Raw genomic sequence first — 20756 nt, 5'->3', positions numbered from 1 at the left:
CTGTTTCACACTAAATATTATTTTTTGCTTATCTTTTTCACACTAAATAGCATTTCCTATATTATCAGGTAATATCACATCACTATTATTGCATACTTGCAAAGCAGTCCATTTTTTCCAGCATGTATTTTTGGTTTTTGTAACCCTAATTAGTACATAATTTACATGGATACAATCTCAACAATCACATCTTAAGCAAACAAATTAGAAAACTCTGAACAGATTTATCAAATAATTTCTACTGAAATGATTTGGGGAATTAGATTAATATGATCAACTTGATAGTGTGTTCATTATTTCTGCTGGAAGACTCACTTTCAATCTAATGTGGCGGGAACACCATTGCATCTTTTAAAATGTCCAAAATAATCAGATGAAAAGGAAACTGTGGAATCCATTTAGAATATTAAACTGTATAAACTGAACACATCTCATTTTTGTCCCATCTCTTTAAAAAATGCAGAAATAATATGCTTTGAGTGAGTAGTGGCTTTTACAAAAGCAGTGTGGTATATTCACAGACACTTCTCTCCTGGTTGTGTTCTACAGAGACCCAAGACAGCTGTTTGCAGTTATTACCAGCCTGTTCACTTCACCCATCCCCAGCCTGCTTCAGGGCAATAATTTAATTCTTAATACTCTGAAATCAAATAATCATGGCCTTTCTCATAGCTCTCTCTTTTATTGCAGTTTCCCACACACGGACCTACTTTAGGTCTTGGGGCAAATAAACCGAAATAAAAAATTTGGTGCTCACAAAGAAAACAACCCCAGGCCATGACATGAAGGCACTTGGTGTTCATATATGCTGGAAAGCATATCTTTGCTCTGTGGAAGTGGTCCAATGCAGCAGAAAGCTTTTACATAGCTGGTGTAATAAACCTATTATATAGCAGGTGTATTAGCAAGGTGTATATCCACACTGTAATAAACATATTGCATAGTTTCCATATTAACAATGGGCATTGCCATGATCTAATAAACATATTACACAGTTTGCATATTAGCAAGGTGTGTATCCATGCTTGAATAAACATATGCAACTATAAAAAGCAGTAAAAATTGTTATTACAATATTAGTGAAAATATCACAGATATCCCACCATGCTTTAGTAAATATGATGGATATAATTAATGGAAATTTTATCATTTAAAGAGGTTTTCAATGTCAGACTAAATAATTGAGTTTTGTGGCAGTGGCTTTACCATTGAAGTGCTGAGGTTTTACTGTTGGGTGTTTAATGTCACCAGTGGTTGTTGTTTTGGCTTTTCCTCTTCCTGTAGGCACAGGTGCACATTCAGAAAAGAGCAGGAGTGGTCCCTCCCAAGGGTGGACCACATCTCCAGCACTAAGACAAACAGTTTGGGGGTCTGAAATTGTACCTTAATATTGAATTGTACCTCATTATTTTAATTGTACCTCTTTATTGAATGAGGTATTAATTATACCATATTGTTGAAAATGATATCTCACCTTGTTGAAATTGTTCCTCAGTGTCAAAAATAATTCCCCACAAATGATCAGAAATGATGTGAAAAATGATTCAGCAATGATACCTCAAGTTATCAGCAATAATACTTCAAGGTGTTGAAAATTATACATGAGTGTTAATAATTATACCACTGTTTGTTAAAAATTATATACCTTAAGGTATCGATAATTAAACCTCATGGTGTTGTCTCAGCCATAGGACACAGCAATGCAGAAGGAATGCATTTGAGAAGCTGTGACCTAGTTATTAAAGGAAAATTCCTCCTTTCCTCTTTCTAAAACTACCCTTCAGAGGTCTCATTTGAGAAAGGTTGGTGTTGTGTTGGAACAAAGGTTGCTGACTGCTCGAGGGCAACAGGGTCATGTTAATCAACCAGCTTCTGTCTGCTGCTGCAGTATTGCGCCCGGTGTCATTCTGGCATAAATACTAACTGTGCTCCCAGGGACTTGCTGCATCTATGAAAACAAACCTTTTCAGTGAACATACATCACCTGAAGCTTTCCTGTAAATGCGTCATGACCTTTGAGTGGTAAAAGGTGTCAATTTCCTTTGTGGTTAATAAATGCCAGGGAGGAAGTTTACACATCAGTAAAACATTGTTCAGGATAAACACATTATTTTTGCATTTTTGAGAATTGTGGCTTTGACAGTGTGTTAGGTCTTAGCTACAACGGGCCACTGAAGAAAGGTATTAATTATTGTTCATTTAAAAAGCTTATGTATAAAGCATAAGAAAATGTAATTAGAATAATGGCAAGAGAATGGCTTGCAAAGTCTTTTCATTAGCCCATCTTTTCAAATCAAATATTTTTTACTGGTTTCCCTATAATGTCTACTTGAAATGAACAAGCAGATGAGCTGTGTCCTGCCCCGCAGAACAGAACACTTAAGCCCAACTGTCAACATTTTTAATTACTAACGGTGAAGTACTATTTCATCTGCAGAAAAGGAAACGGTATCTGTTCTCTGGTATGTTGGACAGGAGCACATCACTGCTGCTCATGACGTTTAATTAAATACTGACCATTATTGACTCGACAGACATTTTCTGCCACAGTCTTGGGCCACATAAGTACTTTATAACAAATTTAGCTGTTACACTCTGTGTGTTCATGGGATTCGGCTGCAACATTACAAATGAATGACAGAGAATGACTTTTGTATGTGATCTTGGTTTTGAAAAGAAAACACCTTCATGAAGCCCCTCATGTGTCCATTCATAATTAAAATAACAATCTTTGGGACAGTGGCACAACAATAAAATTGTTTCAGTGAATTAAATTAAACATATTTTCCCTGATCTAAATTATATCCATGCTCTTCCTCGATCCCACAGAGAAACACAACTCACAAAATGAACCGATTAATCAGACCTGGTTCAATCACTGCCTCTAATGCTTACTGCATGTCAGCTTTGTCCTTGGGCTCACACATTTGGTGCTTTGGCAACCGGATCGTTAACAGCAGTGGAACAAATCCAGGAGGGTCCAGGCTCCTTAATCTCTCTGACAGGCGGGTGACTGTGTGCAGACCATACACCCCGCTGCCCACAGCTGCTGCAGAAGCAGGGGAAATCACACCCGCCTCTCCATGATGGCTGGCCCTGTGCACGAAATCTTTCTACATGGTGTTTACGCTCCATGGAACACCCTCACATTAAATGGTTCCATTCATTAGTTATTATCAGCCTATATAATTTATATGAAATCACCCAATATCTTAAAAGCGCATGTTTGGAAAGAAAACTAAGCACATACACACAATATGACAGATCTTCAGGACATAAATCCTGCTGTTGTATTCCATTAATGGTACATCTGTACTGATCGTCTAAAATCTCTATTCTGTTTACTTATGATTTGTTTGTAATAAAGGTAAAATGTGTTAATCTCAGCCATTATATTCAGGTTTTCATTTTACCAGCAATTCTCTGGGGGGACTTACCATATACTGGGATGATGATGTCATACAGAGACATTATGGCTTTCTGTTGTGGCAGTGGGTTCTTTCATTTCCTCTAAATTACATTAATTAGACAGGAAAGTCATTCAGATGAATGACATGTACTGAAAATGGCACCTTTTGTTGTATGTTTTTTTTGTATATTCTCTCCCCTATTGGGGTTTGTGGATTCATTTTTTTTCCAATGCCACACTTTAAAATATATCACTTTTTGAATGAACAGCATTTTAATTATGTATTGTGCAAATAAACATTCCTTGTCATTACTGTGGGAAGGGAATAAGACAAGCGTGTCAATAGGATGGGAATTAAATTTGCTTTTAAACAGGATGCCCTGGGAGACCAAACAAACTCGATGAGCTGTAACCACTATACCTAATCAATGACTGCAGTGGATTCCCCATGCTGTCTGAGAACCTCCTAGTAACAGTAGACACATTTGATTTGCATACAATTTTTTTTTATATATCAGCCAAACCATATATTTACAATCACAATAAGAAATGTACTGTAGTTTAACTGTGTTCAGATGTCTCTGTAACTGAATAGGATCCTCAGCATTGAGCTTAGCAGAGTGAAAATTTGCAAAAGTAGTTTTTTTTATGTACTGTGTACAGAACAGCATTGTATTGAGTATGATAAGCTTCACATTTGCATTTACTTTTTTCCCCAACACTTTTAGCCAGTGTGACTTACACATCAGGCAAGGCAGAGTACATGCATATCCCCTGATAATAGAGTTGACTCTGCTACAAACGTCATTACACTATGTTTACAGTCATAGATCTGATACACACACAAGACAGCTGAGGGATGTAAAAGTGCTGTGAATTAACAGCCAGTTTTATGTGCTAGTAGGTATCATAGCAACAGTCTAATCAAAATGCAACACAACCTATGACAGTAAAGATACTACACAATTCATACAAATAAGATGCAATGGGTGTCAGGCAAGTACCTAATGAGTTCAGGATGATATATCGAAGGTTGGTATTCAATGAAGCAGCCAGCAACTGTGAATACAAAGTGGGCATCTCGCTACAGTAAAGGGACTGGTAAATGTCGTTTCACTCTACACTTGCAGGCTTGATGAATGCAGTCAAAACGAGAAAACAGAGAGGTAGGGAAAAAGACGCATTGCAGGTACTGTATTGTGCTAAATTGTATCCTCCCTCTGAGAACACAGAATGATATCTTAGGAGCGTTCCCTGCACCTTTGAATATAAAAAACAAAGAAAGGAATAAATTCCACATTTTGCAATTGTACATGAATAACATAACTGAAATTAAGGGACATATTTCTCCTGGTTTCTTCTGCTTATGCCTACAAGCTATTTGTGAAGTTACTGAGACTACAGATGTACTCAACACTGTAGAATAATAATTTAGAATATTATTTTTAAATTCTCCAAAAGGAGTGAACAGTACATATGCATTTTCTTAAACAAAGCAGTACTACAGTAGTTTATGTCTTCCTCTAGGAACAACGAAAATCAATGGGCTCTTTGTGTTGTTTCTTAATAGTGGCTAATTGAGCTTAAATTTTTACCAAAAAAATATATTAAATGAAGAATAACAGCATGCCGTTAAAGCTTTTCTAATACTGCAAAGGGATGATTACTTGATTACTTGAGCTTTCGAGTAGGTTGTGACTAAAAGTAGTCTACGTACGTAGTCCACACACGGCACACTACAAAACGGAACTATCGTTGTTTTTATGTTTCACCCGGTCACAGTCCTGAAGGACACGCTCTGCTTCGTGTTCGCTTCCATTCCTAACTCGCTACTACATCTCTCACTGTCCGGTCGGCATCTGTCCAAAACTCTGATACGCTCACCGAAGAGAACAACAGTTCATTTGGCTCGACAGAGAAGCCTGGAAGAAGGTAGTATGATTTAAAACTTACGATTTTAAAGATTTTATTTTCAAAATACCACAAAATTAACAGTCTGTTAGCTAGGTTAGCTTAGCTAGTTAGACTGCGGCCCTTATGTGTAGCTCACGCAGCTAACTGGCAGTTAAATATAAGCGGGAACAAACCCCACCAACGCGGTTTAACTGGGTGGCGTGTTGTGGTAAATCGTGCTGGTATAACGTAGAGGTTGTTATTAAGTGTTGTAGGTTATTAGGCCAGCTAATGTTAGCTATCCGCTTTCAAATGTGCATTGTAGCCATAGTGTGTTAGCTCACTGTCTTATACGTTCATACTCGTGGTTAATTCATCTGATCCAAGCGTTTAGATATGTTGGTAGATGGTTAATCTATTACAATAAATTAGATTAATTCTCATGATGCGGATAAAAGCTAATTAGCTAGACAACTAGGTAGCTCACTGATGTTTTTTGCAGTGCTGCTTACACGTGAACTCTGAATTCCTGTTGGGTTGTTCGATTATTTTTTTATTAAGTAATCTCATTTCTTTGATCACTATTACTACAATGTAAATTATGGTCACTCGAGTGTGTTACCATTACTGTGGTGTTTGTGCTTTGTGAACCGCTTACTCTGCTGCTAACAATTTGAAGTTGTGTATTGTTCTTATAACATTGGCTTGGTGCAGGAGACTTGCATATTTTCACCCTGAAAAAGAAGTCGTTTTACCTTTTTTCCAAAGACGAATAAACTTAAAATATATAATGTCAAAGTTGTATGACCCGTAGCTCGCTGGGTGAGTTATGTTCAGGTACTAGTGATGTTTGTTGCAGATTAGGCTCTGAGGTTTGAGGTATGCGCCACTTTTAGTTAGCTGGAGTGTGAACTAGGATTTATTGTTTCCAAAAATCAGTTCAATTTTGAAAGCAGGGGATCATTTTGCACATAACTAGTTTACTACAACACTGAAAACGAAGTAGGCTATATTCTTTAAGTACTTTCTGTTATTTTAATCATTTTATTTAGGTCATTTTATTAGTTTATTTCTTGGTTCTTGGCTTCATCCTGTTTTTTCCATTTCGCCCTTTCATTCATGTGCTATTCATGTTTCAGCTTGGAAAATTCATTTAAAGAAAGTGCTTTAATGTGCCCTTGAAGAAATGTTAAATGGCCTCCCTTCTATTTCTTTTTAAATGTTATCAGTATTTTTTCCTGAAAACATTTGCCATAATGCCTTCAACATACCCAGTAAATATGTAAATGCAATTCTTTTCTCCTCAGTGGCTGTACACTTAATCATTAGCTAAAGATGACTGATCGATACAACATCCACAGTCAGCTGGAACACCTGCAGTCCAAGTACATTGGGACGGGCCATGCAGACACCACGAAATGGGAGTGGCTGGTGAACCAGCACAGAGACTCGTACTGCTCCTACATGGGCCATTTTGACCTTCTCAATTACTTTTCCATCGCGGAGAATGAGAGCAAGGCTCGTGTGCGCTTCAACCTCATGGAGAAGATGCTGCAGCCCTGTGGGCCACCTGCTGACAAGCCGGAGGATGCCTAAGATGGAACTCATTAGCATGCAATGAGAAAATTTGCATGGTTCATGTTAGGAGCAATATACTGGAGATGTCATTGTTGTCTAAACCTTTTTATATATGTGTGTACTCATTTTATGTGTATGCCTGACTTTTGGAAGAAAATACATTAAGAAAAATAGCCTAGTTATGTTTTTTTTCCCCTCCTTACACATCAGACTTGTTTCCGAAATTGTTTACTTTGTAAGGAAAGAGGAGTATATGGTAAATTCGTAGCATTTTCTTCTTTTGTCAACAAAGCCAATTAAATTTTATGCCTTAACAAAGAAGGGATGCTGTAGAATTGGCTTTGATTAACCATAGTTGGCATTAACACAATTGAACAAAAAGCCAGTTCCTTGGTCTAATGTCCAACAGAATGTGTTTGTGCGTGACCACAGATATGGGATTGTGTGTGTGCGTGTGTGAAGGCCCACAATATCGCAATGAGCCTGACGGGGTAAATCCTCACCAGCTGTCCCCACAGTTTGAGTCACGATGGCAGTAGCACAATTTATGCTGTGTCAGACACAGCATACTAGTGCAAGCAGATCTGGTTGTCTCCATTCTCACACTCACGCTGTGCAAGATGTTTTGTTTTGTGGGCTGTGTTCATTGCAGTATTCACAGTTTCTAAGCCTCAGAGGCAGAGGGTCTTTTTTTTTAAAAAAGAGAACTCTCTTGCAAACTGAAATGAGCAGACTAATGTTATCTAAGCCATTACAACTCCAGTAGGTGTCTGTTAAACATTCTGTCAAGTTGATGACTGACTCCTGAGTATAATAAACAGTGCTATCAGCTGTACAAGTTAAATGGATTCTCTCATTCGCAAAGACTTTTTCATTATATTACTCCTGAATATGTCCCTGGCTGACTGCACCAAAGCCTGCTGGAGATATTGTTATTACTGCAGCTCTAATGTGCCTTCGTGGCAGTAACCTCGGTGCTGTCCCTTTTAGGAGGCTGAGTGGAATTCATTTAGTCATAAAAGCCATTACCCTTCTTCACCTCATAAAGAATCATTTGGCAGTTGTTTGGTATTTATAAAAATCTGTACTCTTTTCACTCATTGAATAGATTGTAGGTTTTATGTGATGACCTAGCACTTTCCTGCATCCTGCTGTATAGTCTAATGAGCTTTTAAATATAATTTACTGCTCAATTTTACATTTAGTGCAATTACATTATTATTTGAACCTTAAATTAATCACTTCTACTATGTCATGCTGTAGTACATGTTGTCTACTTCTAAAGCTATTTAAAAACACAATTAGATGAACATTTCATAAACAATTGCTTAGGTGGTTTAAAACCCTGAATGCATTATATAAAGTGTTTTAAATAAGATTAGTTTTGCTCCTTCTCATGGAAAATGCACACGTCAGGACCCTTGCAAATAGAAGCTCTTCAGAAGTACATTACATGCTCTGCTACCTTTGTGCATGAAAGCACCTCTGTGCAGCGCTTTGATTCATGGCCTGCTATTACACCTCGGTTGATCTGTGCACAGCATGCAAGACTAAATTGTTGCTGGAATATGAGTTGGAAACATAATGGAAGAAAGAGTTGACTGGGTAAAATGATGTGAAGGAAGGGAAGAGAGGTACACTGCCTCTCAGAAAAACAATTCTATTGAGAGTGGACACAAAGATGTAATGAGATTTAATGATGCAGTGCATGTGTTAGGGGACATCGAGTTCATAAGCACGGTGTACTGTTTTGTTAAAAATAACTGGAACCAACGTACAGAATGACCCTTAAATTTGAAATTAATATCCATAAGGAAACAATTGTTTTCTCTATACATAGTGAACCCTATTTTAAGGAACCATTGGTAACATTATGTTCAAACCGATATATTCATATACTATCTCTGAGGACTGCAACCTAAAGATGAAAACTTTGTTCTGTGTTCCAGTTGTGTTAAGTCTTATGTGAGTGCATGTACGCTCTGTGAGGCAAGACCCTTCGGACGTCATGCTGATAGCCAGGCACGGCATCAATACTGAGAACTCGGGGCATTTACACAGGCAGCTGTGCGTGGTACCAGGTTCCACAGATTAGTGCTGTAGTCTGACTGTCTCTGCTTTTGCCTTGACATTGTCCTCATTCCTTCACTTCAGTCTGTCCACCAGACTTCCTAGAACTCTGCTCTTTACCCAGAAGTCTCCACTGGACTGTTGATAGAAACAGTGGAAGCAAATCAGAACATAACAGCATATTTCATTGAGTTTCCGATAAATTAGCCCATGCAGGATGAGTTTTAACTGAAAAAGATTGTATAGCTGCCTGCATTCAGAATCACTTTTACAGCAAAATATAAAATGAGCATCACTGGCTCGGCGCCTTTTCAAATCTGTTCGTGAAAACAAGCACTGTTACCCAGTGTGTATTTGCATTTATGTCAAACCTACTCTTATCTGCTAATGGACCATTTAAAGCAGGACCTTGTATGCTGTACAAATATGTACTGCACAAACACGTCTTTGCCCAGTTGCACTCGCTCGTAGCTCACTGGTCTGTCTCCATCAGCGAGCGCTTTATACCACTCAGTCAAGATAACACTTAGTGTAGTTGTAGTGTACAGCAAGCATTATCATAATAACAAAAGATCTAGAGAAATCACTGGGTCCATTGGAATAAATTTGAATTTTTACAAATACATAATGAATTGTTTGGTTCTCCTGTATTTTAGCATGAAACTGCTATCACACATATTTGTTCATATATTCATATTGTAAATACTCAATTAAGGACATCAGGCCTGGTAGACATTTATGACCAGTCGCCTGATATGGTCACAGTCTGGGCCTGTAACACCATCAAGATTACCGAGAAAGACGAAACATTTCCCTGAAGTGCAAGTCTATTTTCAAGACAAACGCGCAGTTCGACCCACACCATCTGATTCAGGAGCTAGAGAGTCCAAATCGAAGCGAGGCTGCTTCTCCTGGCCTGCGCATTTTGCCTTTACCGCAGACTTCCCCCGAGGAGCCAGCCAATCGCGCGTGCCGGCACGCCGCATTCTCCTCCAGTGCTCGAGCGCTTTCACGACCACAGTCCATTAAACCATTCAGATTGCCGCCACTTTATCACCATTAAGCACAGTGGCCGTGGGGGAGGGGCAAGGTGGTGGCAGACAGAAGCCATTTAGCACACTGACAATTACAACGCTTTGATGTCCATAAACATGCGAGCGTAAAAATGTGTTATATGAGAAAATAATTTACAAGGTAAATACTTTAGATGTCTAATAATTGAGAACAAATGTTGAGTTAATTATTATTGTAAGTATTTATTTTTGTCCAATTGATTTTAGATATTCTGTGAGATGTGATTTTTTTCCCCCTCAGGCTGGAATACCTGTGGGAAATTCTCATTCCTGCCTCAATAAAAACAATAAATACTTTAGCTATCGGAAGCCTATATGAATATATTGTAAACCAGAACTGTTCTAGGGTAAACAAAAAACATGGGGAGTTACTGCTTGCATTTGTAGTGTCGTGTGTCTATTAAACTCACTGCTCTGCTGCACCTTTTGTAGGCCTACCTGTTCATCACAAGACAACTATAAATATTGATCTGTGTATTTGTTCAGAGTCCATTTACTGTAATCCACTAAAAGTATCTGTTGGTTAGTCTTCACTCATCTTTTCATTGGTACTCCAATGACACCTCTCTGACAATCAGGGTGAGACTGTCATACCACAACAAAATCACTGTTCATTTAAATTGATCTCTGTGATCAATACCGCTCAAAATAAAAGCACAGTGATCCCATTGTCAAATAATGGAACTGTGCAACATGTGCAAGTAAAAAGAAAGACAAATTATTTTCATCTATGTCAGTATTCACAATTAAGACAAAATATCTTAAGAAACATGTTTAGATCAAGACCATGCCATAACAAATTCATCACGGTGTCTTGGATTTGGCTTCTCTGTACCTACACTGAATATATATAAACTATTATGAAAATATATATCTTAAACATTATTTTATAAAGTGACCTATTTTTACAACTCAAATCTAAATTTGAATCAAAGTGATTTCCCTAGTCAAATATGATTTGACTCATCCGAAATACCAGTTTCAACAGTTCCAAGAGAACAGAGGAGTCACTTCAGTGTTTTGGACTCTGAGCCTCCAGAACCGGAACCATGCATCCTTATTAAAATACATCAAACTAGAAATCAGTCTGGTTTGCAGCATACTAGTTATATTCACATGTATAATATGCACATTTGTACAACAACTGATTAAAAATAATTTATACATTTTCTAGAATAACTGTTTGCAATGACAAAATAATACTTTCAGCATTTGACTTAAGTACATGTGTGGAAACAGCACATTAAATCAGCTATAACTTTGATCCCACAGCATTTTACAATGCAACATAAAACTATTTTTACATTGGCAGTTTACATTAAAAATAGATTATTTTACCTGACTGGTTTCACTGGAAAAACACACCAAGGTGGCCCAGAGCACAGCTAAAAAGATGAGGTGTCGTTTGGTCAGACAACATGCACCAATCAAAAACATGGGGGGAAAAACCAGATTTCACTGCACACGTTTAAACAAAGCATGTAGTATTATTTGACAGTTTCTGTTAATAAAAAAACCCCACAATATAGTGATACTCATTGTCAGTGTTCAGTTTGGTCTTTACAGTTACTGCCTGGGAGTCCCATCTGGTTGCTCTCATTACAGACGAAAGGTCAAAGACATGAAGGCTGCAACTATACGATTAAAAATGTGAAAGAGAAAACGAAAGGTTTAAAACATTGATGGCAATTGATCCTTTTCAGACCAAAGAGAGGAAATTTTACAGCGTACCCAGACACTCAAAAACTGCTTCTTGGAATTAACAAAAATAAATAAATAAAAAACATTTCAGAACCAAAAAAAAAAGAAACAATTTTAGTTTAAGGATGTCCTCAAAGTCTGGGTAGAGCAATAATGCTGCTACACTGTGGTCATGAGTTGATCTTCTGGAGGTCAGGTCTTGTCCACTTCAATTTCTTTTGTAAAGTATTGTTAAGAATCATGTGAATATGCTTTTTAAAATATCTTTTGACATGCATGAATATTGTGAGATACTAAGGGACTGTAATACTGCTTTAAAAACTCAGTCATACAAAACACACAGCCTCAGCAGATTTAGATATAATACTATGGAGTGTCATAGAGAAGTCACCATCATCCCTTACTGTGTGTGCCGCTGAGGCAGGCCGTGTAACATCCTGGACTGCTATGGTAAATTACAACAAAAACAAAACCTTCAAGTTTTGTCCTTAGTGTGTGCAAAAACATTACAAAAACAAAAAAACAGGGCAAAACAACACCACAGGACAGACCAAGGCACCTGTCTGCATTCACATTCGCTCAGGTCTGGAGGCCTCTGTGTGTGTGTGTGTGTGTGTGTGTCCAGAGTTCTCTGGTCCCGCCGCAGCGTTCCAGCCCTGTGAGGCATCCAGGGTGACGGCCGAGCACACGGGAGCGGCCGGTACCGGGGGAGAGATGACGGACCACATGAGGCCCCACTGCCGTCTCTGCGGCGGCCGGCGGGGCGGAAGGACAGGAAGAGAGAGGCCAGAGTGGGCAGCAATCCAGCAACGAGGACCGCCTCAGGGTCGGTGGAACCTGCCAAGGCACAGTGGGAGCAGGTATCTATTTTAGCAGCATTCTCAGTGGGCCAGGGAGAAAACAGACCCAAGCAGAATTCATGGTAGAACAAGGAAATCCTCTCCAAGGAGGAGGCTAACAAGCTTCTCTTACTGGCATCTACATCTTACATACAGCCAAGAAGAAACTAAGATATTTCACTTAATACAGATTTCTAGGGTAAAATGTAACACAGAAAATACAGGTTGTATAACTCTATAAATAATTAGACAGACACCCATCATCTCATAGCACCCTGTACCTCCTTGGGCCTTCAGAACTGCAACAATCTGTCATATTTGTCATAGCATATACTCTACTAGGTGTTAAAATTGTTCTGCAGGAATCTTGGCCCATGCATGCAGGATAGCTCATAAATCACTGTGAAGCTCTGAAGAGCCTGCTGTACCTCTCCCCAGAGATGCTGTAGAGGATTAAGATCTGGGACTGTGAATGCCAAGGAAGCAAGGAAAAGTCTCTGTCATTTTCCTGGAACCAGTCCAGGACTACACAGCCCTTGTGGCCCGGTGCGTCGTCCTGCTGAAAATATCGTTCTGCTGTCTTACAGCTGCCGTCCCCTCGTGGCCATAGGGTACAACACTGGCCACAACCTTTCCATCCACAGGTGTCAGAACACCCAGGGTGTGCCAAGAAAACATTCCCCCACACTGTTACTTCACCTCCACCAGCCTGAACTGTTCACACCTGACAGGAAGGGCTCATCGATTCATGCCTCCTGCCCCAAGCTCTGACCCTCCCGTCAGCATGGTGCAACAGTAATCTGGATTCATCCGACCAAACAATGCTTTGCACTCTCAGTGATCCAATGTTTCTGCCCTTTTGCTCACTGGAGTCTTGCCTTTGTTTCCCTCAAACAGCGACGTTTCTTGACACGCTCATCTGCTCTTACAGTGGGGAAAATAAGTATTTAGTCAGTCACCAATTGTGCAAGTTCTCCCACTTAAAAATATGAGAGAGGCCGGTAATTGACATCATAGGTAGACCTCAACTATGAGAGACAAAATGTGAAAAAAAAATTTGAGAAAATCATTTTGTCTGACTATTAAAGAATTTATTTGCAAATAATGGTGGAAAATAAGTATTTGGTCAATAACAAAAGTTCATCTCAATACTTTGTTGTATGTCCTCTGTTGGCAATGACAGAGGTCAAACGTTTTCTGTAATAAGTCTTCACAAGGTTGGCACACACTGTTGCTGGTATGTTGGCCCATTCCTCCATGCAGATCTTCTCTAGAGCAGTGATGTTTTGGGGCTGTCGGCGGGCAACACGGACTTTTAACTCCCTCCAAAGGTTTTCGATGGGGTTAAGATCGGGAGACTGGCTAGGCCACTCCAGGACTTTGAAATGTTTCTTACGAAGCCACTCCTTTGTTGCTCTGGCAGTGTGCTTGGGATCATTGTCATGCTGAAAGACCCAGCCATGTTTCATCTTCATTGCCCTTGCTGATGGAAGGAGGTTTGCACCCAAAATCTCACAATACATGGCCCCATTCATTCTTTCATGTACACGGACCAGTCGTCCTGGTCCCTTTGCAGAGAAACAGCCCCAAAGCATGATGTTGCCACCTCCATGCTTCAGTTGGTATGGTGTTCTTTGGATGCAACTCAGCATTCACTGTCCTCCAAACACGACGAGTTGTGTTTTTACCAAATAGTTCTCCCAATACTCTTCTGGAACATCCAAATGCTCTCTAGCAAACTTCAGACGTGCCTGGATATGGACTGGCTTAAGCAGGGGGACACGTCTGGCACTGCAAGATCTGAGTCCCTGGCGTCGTAGTGTGTTGCTGATGGTAGCCTTTGTAACGTTGATCCCAGCTTTCTGCAGGTCATTCACTAGATCCCCCTTTGTGGTTCTGGGATTTTTCCTCACCGTTCTTGTGATCATTTTGACCCCACGGGCTGAGATCTTGCGTGGAGCCCCAGATCGAGGGAGATTAGTAGTGGTCTTGTAGGTCTTCCATTTTCTGATTATTGCTCCCACAGTAGATTTCTTCACACCAAGCTGCTTGCCTATTGCAGATTCAGTCTTCCCAGCCTGGTGCAGGTCTACAATTCGGTTTCTGGTGTCCTCCGACAGCTCTTTCGTCTTCACCATAGTGGAGTTTGGAGTGTGACTGTTTGAGGTTGTGGGCAGGTGTCTTTTATACTGTTAACAACTTCGTTAACAAAAACGTGCCATTAATACAGGTAATGAGTGGGGGAAAGAGGAGCCTCTTAAAAAAGAAGTTACAGGTCTGTGACCGCCAGAAATCTTGCTTGTTTGCAGGTGACCAAATACTTATTTTCCACCATTATTTGCAAATAAATTCTTTAAAAGTCAGACAAAATGATTTTCTCAATTCTTTTTCACATTTTAGCCCTATCCGGACGGGATTAGTTTCTCAGGGGGTCCTGGGGTAATTTTCACTTTTACGGGGGGTCCTCTGTGATTTTAATCCCGTCCGGAACGAGCATGTCCGTGTTTTTCTCAGACGTCCTCAGAGAAAATTACAGGCGGAATTACCTACTGTTTTTCGCTGTACTCCGTGGTCGTCTGGTAATTTTAGTCCCGTCCGGATCCACATGTCTGAGTTTATACATGCAGACATCACCTCGCGTTTAATAAAACAGCTATATGTCCACTGCCACGCACCGTAGTTACACGTTGGGCGCGCGTTTTCACGGAGATCCACGTAAAGACAGCGGCGAGCGAAAATGGATTTACTGGATTTTTTAATGGATTTATTTTATTTTATTTAACGGATTTATTTAGCTATTTACATTCATTAGCGATTTTTTATAATGTGTTTTCTGTATTGGTTTAACAAAATAGCTTAACTTAAACGGAGATCTTAAATGCTGAACTGAACAGTAGTAAAGTTAAAAGTTAAAAATGAATCATCAGAGTTGGCAGTGTGACATTATTAAACATGCTATCACGTGACAAGGCGATGTCATGTGACCGAGAAAGCCAAAAACTCACGGGTCCTCCTGTTTTTTCAATTGCTGTCCGGATGCAAGAGTTTTATCACTGAGTACAAGGGTGAAATATTTTTCACAGACGTCCCCCTGAAAAACTAATCCCGTCCGGATAGGGCTTTTGTGTCTACCTATGATGTCAATTACAGGCCTCTCTCATCTTTTTAAGTGGGAGAACTTGCACAATTGGTGACTGACTAAATACTTATTTTCCCCACTGTAAGAGCAGATGAGCGGGTCAAGAAACGTTGCTGTTTGAGGGAAACAGAAAGGCAAGACTCCAGTGAGCAAAAGGGCAGAAACATTGGATCACTGAGAGTGCAAAGCATTGTTTGGTCCCCACTGTATAGCCCGTCCATGCTAAGAAACGATGAGTTTTGTGTTCTGACACGGTCGTTGGTGCATCGCTGTTGTATTCGGTTCCAGTTTGCTTGACTGTGCAGAACGATTCTCGACATCTTCTTCTGACCCCTTTCATCACAGAGTTGTTTACATCCACAGGATTCCCTTTCACTGGATGTTTTTTTCTCAGCCACGCCATTATCTGTATACTCTTGACACCATGGCAGGAGACATCCCAACAAGACTTTTGAAATACTGCCCCTGAATAGTGTAGCACCTGTGACTGGCCTTGTCTGCTGACTTCGCTCAATTTCCACATTCTATCAATCTATCAATTCTATCAATCAATTCTATCAATCAATGGAAAAATGCCTCACTTGAGTGTCTGCTGCACATAGCAACATGTCTAATTTCCATACAAGAAAGCCCCAGTTGGACAGGACAGGTGCTCCAATAAAGAGACTGTGTGTGTGTGTGTGTGTGTGTGTGTGTGTGTGTGTGTGTGTGTGTGTGTGTGTGTGTATGTGTGTCACACACAGGTGAGGAAGGTGACTCACCTTGTGAATTGTTTACTTTCCTCATGAACTTCCATCTCTTTGCTTTTGAACTCATTGAGCTCCTTGCGTATAGCAGCCTGTCAAACAGAGAGATGACCATGAGTAGTTAGATAGGTGGTCAGATATGATCATTTTTAGTTGAAAACAACAATCAAAATTTGTTCAGTTTTAAAACATCAGTGTAACCTTTTGATCAAATCCAGAACTAGGACATGTCTAGCAAATCAGACCAAATGATGAGTTCATTCACAGATGTCTGATAAGACAAAATGCAAGCTTCTTTCCACACTGTCTAACAGATCTTGGATCCATTACTCTGGTATTTTCAATGTTCTGGTTATGACAGACCAACAATTAACAACTATATTACAGTTTTTCTCAGTCGATTTGGTTCATTTCTCAGATCAGAATTGAAATTCTCAAAATTGTTCATTCAATCTCCACATCTCCGTGTCACTTGTGCACATCATAATTGCATTTCTCATTGTGTTTAACATTTTGCAAAATGCTTTTGTACATTTTGCAAATGGACATCGACAATTGTCTGTTGTTTTTTACATTATCAGTTGCTTATGTCATGTTTATCAAAATGTGTTGTACGGATTGTTTGTTGAATTGTCTTACCCTCCAAAACATTTAGTATTTAGGTCATCGCCTGGGTCATTATGTGCAAAAGTGCTGAACATGTCATAATCTCTAAGGTATCATTTTACATTTATTTATTTAGTTTATTTTTTGTTACATATTGGTAATTTATCCTAATTTGAGTATTCAGTTACAGTAAGAAAGGAAATTTGTGAAAGTTTAGATCAATCAATGGTCTCAACCATAGGTCAGAGGTGCGTCTCATGAACCTTTACTGTAATTGGCAAACATTTATAGACGCTAAACACTGCAGTATCACAAAGACTCATAATGGAAAGACAAGGCCATGTACAGGATGAACAGCCAAGAAGAGGGGTTAGACTGTGTGGTGTAGAGGGGTAAGTCTGTGTGGTGTAAGGCTGAGGGGACAAAACAGTGAAATAAGGGCAACATTTGTGGACCATGTTTTACATGCAAGTCATGGTCTTACAATGGCTGAAGCTGGTCACTGGGTGCAGCCGAATATTGGAAGATCAACTGTGTTTTCAATCGTTCAAACATTTCATAGAGAAAACATGTATGTAATTCAGAAATGTGCTCTCTGCTGTAATGCTGCACATTGACATAAATTCTGACATGTTATTCAATTCTTTTTTGCATTTTTGCATTCTTATACCATATAGGATATCAAGACTAGCTCATAGGGGTAGCAGAGGTTCCATTTTCACACAACAAGAGGAGCCTGTATGTGCTCAGGTTGTTTTGAATGTGTAGAATAAGTTTCAAATTTTGCAGTTTTTCCAGTCAGTTGTCTGTCTTTTCTGAATTTCAATCAGATTTGTTTTTGTCAATAAATTGCAGTGCGAACAATACAGTCAAACAGTGATGTGTAACTTTGTGTTCCATGTACGTTTGTATGTGTGTAACATGTATTTGATATACCACAGAATGTGCAGCATTCTTGAAATCAAAAGCTTAAGAATATACAATCTACACTGACTGTGATTTGTAGTTGCACTGACAACATGACTAAGTATTTTGACTGGCTTGTTCATAGGCAATGGCACACAGACTAGATACTCTGATGGCACTGACAAAGTGCCTGACCTAAAAATGCTTTTGAGGCAAAAATAAAGAATTTTGAGTGAAGTATCTGCTTTTGCAGGTATTTCATTGAGTTTAGCTGTTTGCACTAACTGTTTAACTGTTTTGATAAATACACTTTTTGTGATGCCAATGTAAACCATGATGTGAGAAATGTACCAAATAGACTGAGAAAAACTGTAAACACAATCTTACCATTTTTTTTGCATTCAAAAACAAACTTTAACTTTAATGGCCAGCAGGTGGCACCAGAACCTCAAATAATACCAGTAAACCAGCTATTACCGTTTTTTGCAATTGCTAAGACACAAAAAGTGGTCCTTATAGCTCAATTTCTGAAACAACTAACCCATGTAGCCTATCTATTTACCGGTGTGCCAAACCTTAAGCACATTCTCTGCCTTACACTCATTTAGAAATGCTAAAACACACTTTTTGCAAAACTTTAAACACAGTTCTTCACATAAGACACAACATTCAAAACTGAAAACCATGTGTTTGTTTTAGAAAACACTGCCACACAACTGCTACACTCACCTAACCAAAATACCGTACACAGTTCTCACACGTTACAACACTTCTAGCTCATTTTTACAAATTGTTATCAGAACTTGATCCCTATAAAGAGGCCACAAGTTGCAAATCTTGGTTTGCACAACAATGGAGGCTAATACTTCACAAAGAGGTAGAGGACGAGGAAGAGGACAAGGAAGAGGAAGAACACAAACAACCATCACGGATGAGATCCAGGCCACTTTGGTTGTCCATGGAGGCCATCGTGAACATTGTCATATCAAACAACAGTATACCTTTACGACAACTACAACAGCACATCATTACTGACAACATCACTTTCAGCAACATTCAATCAGTGAGCCTATCTGCACTGGGCCGACTCCTGAGAAGACATCAAGTGCATATGAAGCAGCTATACAGGGAACCATTTCAGCGCAACTCTGACAGTGTGAAGGAACTGCACTATGAATATGTGCAAGTATGCTCTGCTATCCTCTTACTTATACTTTACTCCAGTGTCCTGTGCCACACAATGTTGAGTATGATATATGCCCATTTCATTCGGTCAAATACAGTACTGTAATACTGTAATGTTTGGTTTCAGAGAGTAATGGAGCTAGATGTTGCAGCAGTGGAACACAAGTTCCTTTATACTGATGAAGCTTCAACCTTGCCAAAACAAGATGCAGAGGAAGAAACGTCATAGGACACAGTGCCATAGTCAGTGTCCCTGCAGCGTGGTGGGAACATCACAATGTGTGCAGCCATTTGCCACAATGGTGTTGTCCATCATCATGCTACTTTTGGTCCTTACAACACTGCTCACATCATCACCTTTCTCAACACTCTACACAACATACTCAACATGCTTTTTCCAAAAGTGTGAGATGTTTTGCCTGTTGTGTGTGTAGCATTGGCTTCTGTGTGTTAAGTTTCGACAAAAGAGACACAGTTTCAGAAATTCTGTCTTAGCAACTGCAAAAAACTGTAAATAGATCAGAGACAATATATCTCCTGCTAATACCAGGTGGGACCTCAGCAAAACTTGGTAGTTGAAAGACTCTAAACTCAATCTAAACTACAGATTCCAAATTCATGTGTAATTTACAACTTGTCCCCATCGTCTCATAAAACAGGCTGCAGGTTGGCTGTAGTTTTTCCTCTCCTGCAGGTCGCAGCTGAGACGACTCTTTCTCAGAAGAACAGTCTCTGCTTCTCCTCTAACAAGTGGGTTTTTGCAGCTTCTCTGGGTTACATTTGCACCACGACTCCCTTGGTTGTTCATTAAAGGAACACTGGTGAAACAGGTGATGTTAGAGGGTGGCCTACTTTGTCAGCAGGGGTGAGTCTGGTCCAGGGCTTGTCAGCACGGCGGTCGTAGTCTTTCGCATCGGTCACCTCCACATACTCGTTGAATCGCAGGATCCGCCGTGCCACCAACTCAGCGACCGTTGGCCGTACACTCAGCTGAAGACAAAAGGAAAAATGTTTTAGACACCATATGAGGTCGTGGAACATTCCACTGTGTGTAAGTAGTGGATCTTTAAGGGCACCTGGTTTGCCAGTTAACATAAAGGCCAAATCCTGGCTCTTGTTAATAAAAATGAGCCACATAGCTTTAAACTCGCACTTTACATCCAGTAGATGGCGCAACACACTACAGATTCTTTTTTGGCTCTGCATGATCTGAGCCAACTTTTCCAACAACATGGTAACACACAGGTAACTGTTAGACGCTGTAATGATTATTAGACTGCACACACTCTCATTTAAGATGACCCTAACACTGATGCTTCTGGATAATGGGCCTCTCATCAGGAAGGATTCATTACAGTGCCTTATGCTAGCCTGCATAGGATGACAACACTGACAAATACTTAAATTGCTGAAGTTAAAGATTTTTTTAGCATATGCTTTAAGTTTTTAAAGCTCAGTCTAAGAATAGAAGTTGGATCAGATAAAGGCAGACCGTGGAGAGTTCTGAATGTTTGAGTCATACCTTTCTCGAAAGCCGCCTTTTAATTTCTTGCTTGGCCTCTTGCTCCTCCTCCTCATTCTTTTCTGCAGTGACAGAACAGAAGAGCAGCA

At 39.7% G+C, this 20756-nt stretch overlaps 2 protein-coding genes across 5 annotated transcripts in view; one reads left to right on the top strand and one right to left on the bottom strand.

The window, feature by feature from the left end:
* The first annotated feature begins 5175 nt into the window (after positions 1–5175).
* On the top strand, positions 5176–7728 carry sf3b5 (splicing factor 3b, subunit 5). The gene is made up of 2 exons (XM_076973906.1): positions 5176–5341; positions 6610–7728. Exon 2 carries the CDS (start codon positions 6638–6640, stop codon positions 6896–6898), a length of 261 nt encoding a protein of 86 aa, XP_076830021.1. The 5' UTR covers positions 5176–5341; positions 6610–6637; the 3' UTR covers positions 6899–7728.
* A 3383-nt stretch (positions 7729–11111) lies between these two features.
* phactr2 (phosphatase and actin regulator 2) overlaps positions 11112–20756 on the bottom strand; it is a 33010-nt gene continuing 23365 nt past the window's right edge. For all 4 annotated transcript variants that reach the window (XM_076973902.1, XM_076973905.1, XM_076973904.1 and 1 more), the window contains 4 exons: positions 20668–20729; positions 19998–20135; positions 16464–16540; positions 11112–12561 (listed from right to left, as the gene is read on the bottom strand). In XM_076973902.1, the coding sequence (XP_076830017.1) occupies positions 12546–12561; positions 16464–16540; positions 19998–20135; positions 20668–20729 (293 nt within the window). In that variant the 3' untranslated portion in view covers positions 11112–12545. The remainder of the gene's footprint in view (positions 12562–16463; positions 16541–19997; positions 20136–20667; positions 20730–20756) is intronic.

Source organism: Brachyhypopomus gauderio, chromosome 15 (genome assembly GCF_052324685.1).
Source record: "Brachyhypopomus gauderio isolate BG-103 chromosome 15, BGAUD_0.2, whole genome shotgun sequence".
In the NCBI taxonomy this organism is placed as follows: domain Eukaryota; kingdom Metazoa; phylum Chordata; class Actinopteri; order Gymnotiformes; family Hypopomidae; genus Brachyhypopomus; species Brachyhypopomus gauderio.
Note: the sequence above shows the minus strand (reverse complement) of the source record. Positions and strands in the feature narration are given on the sequence as shown.

What these genes read in the sequence shown, in the direction of transcription:
- sf3b5 (XM_076973906.1), top strand. Translation starts at nt 6,638, where the DNA reads ATGACTGATCGATACAACATCCACAGTCAGCTGGAACACCTGCAGTCC.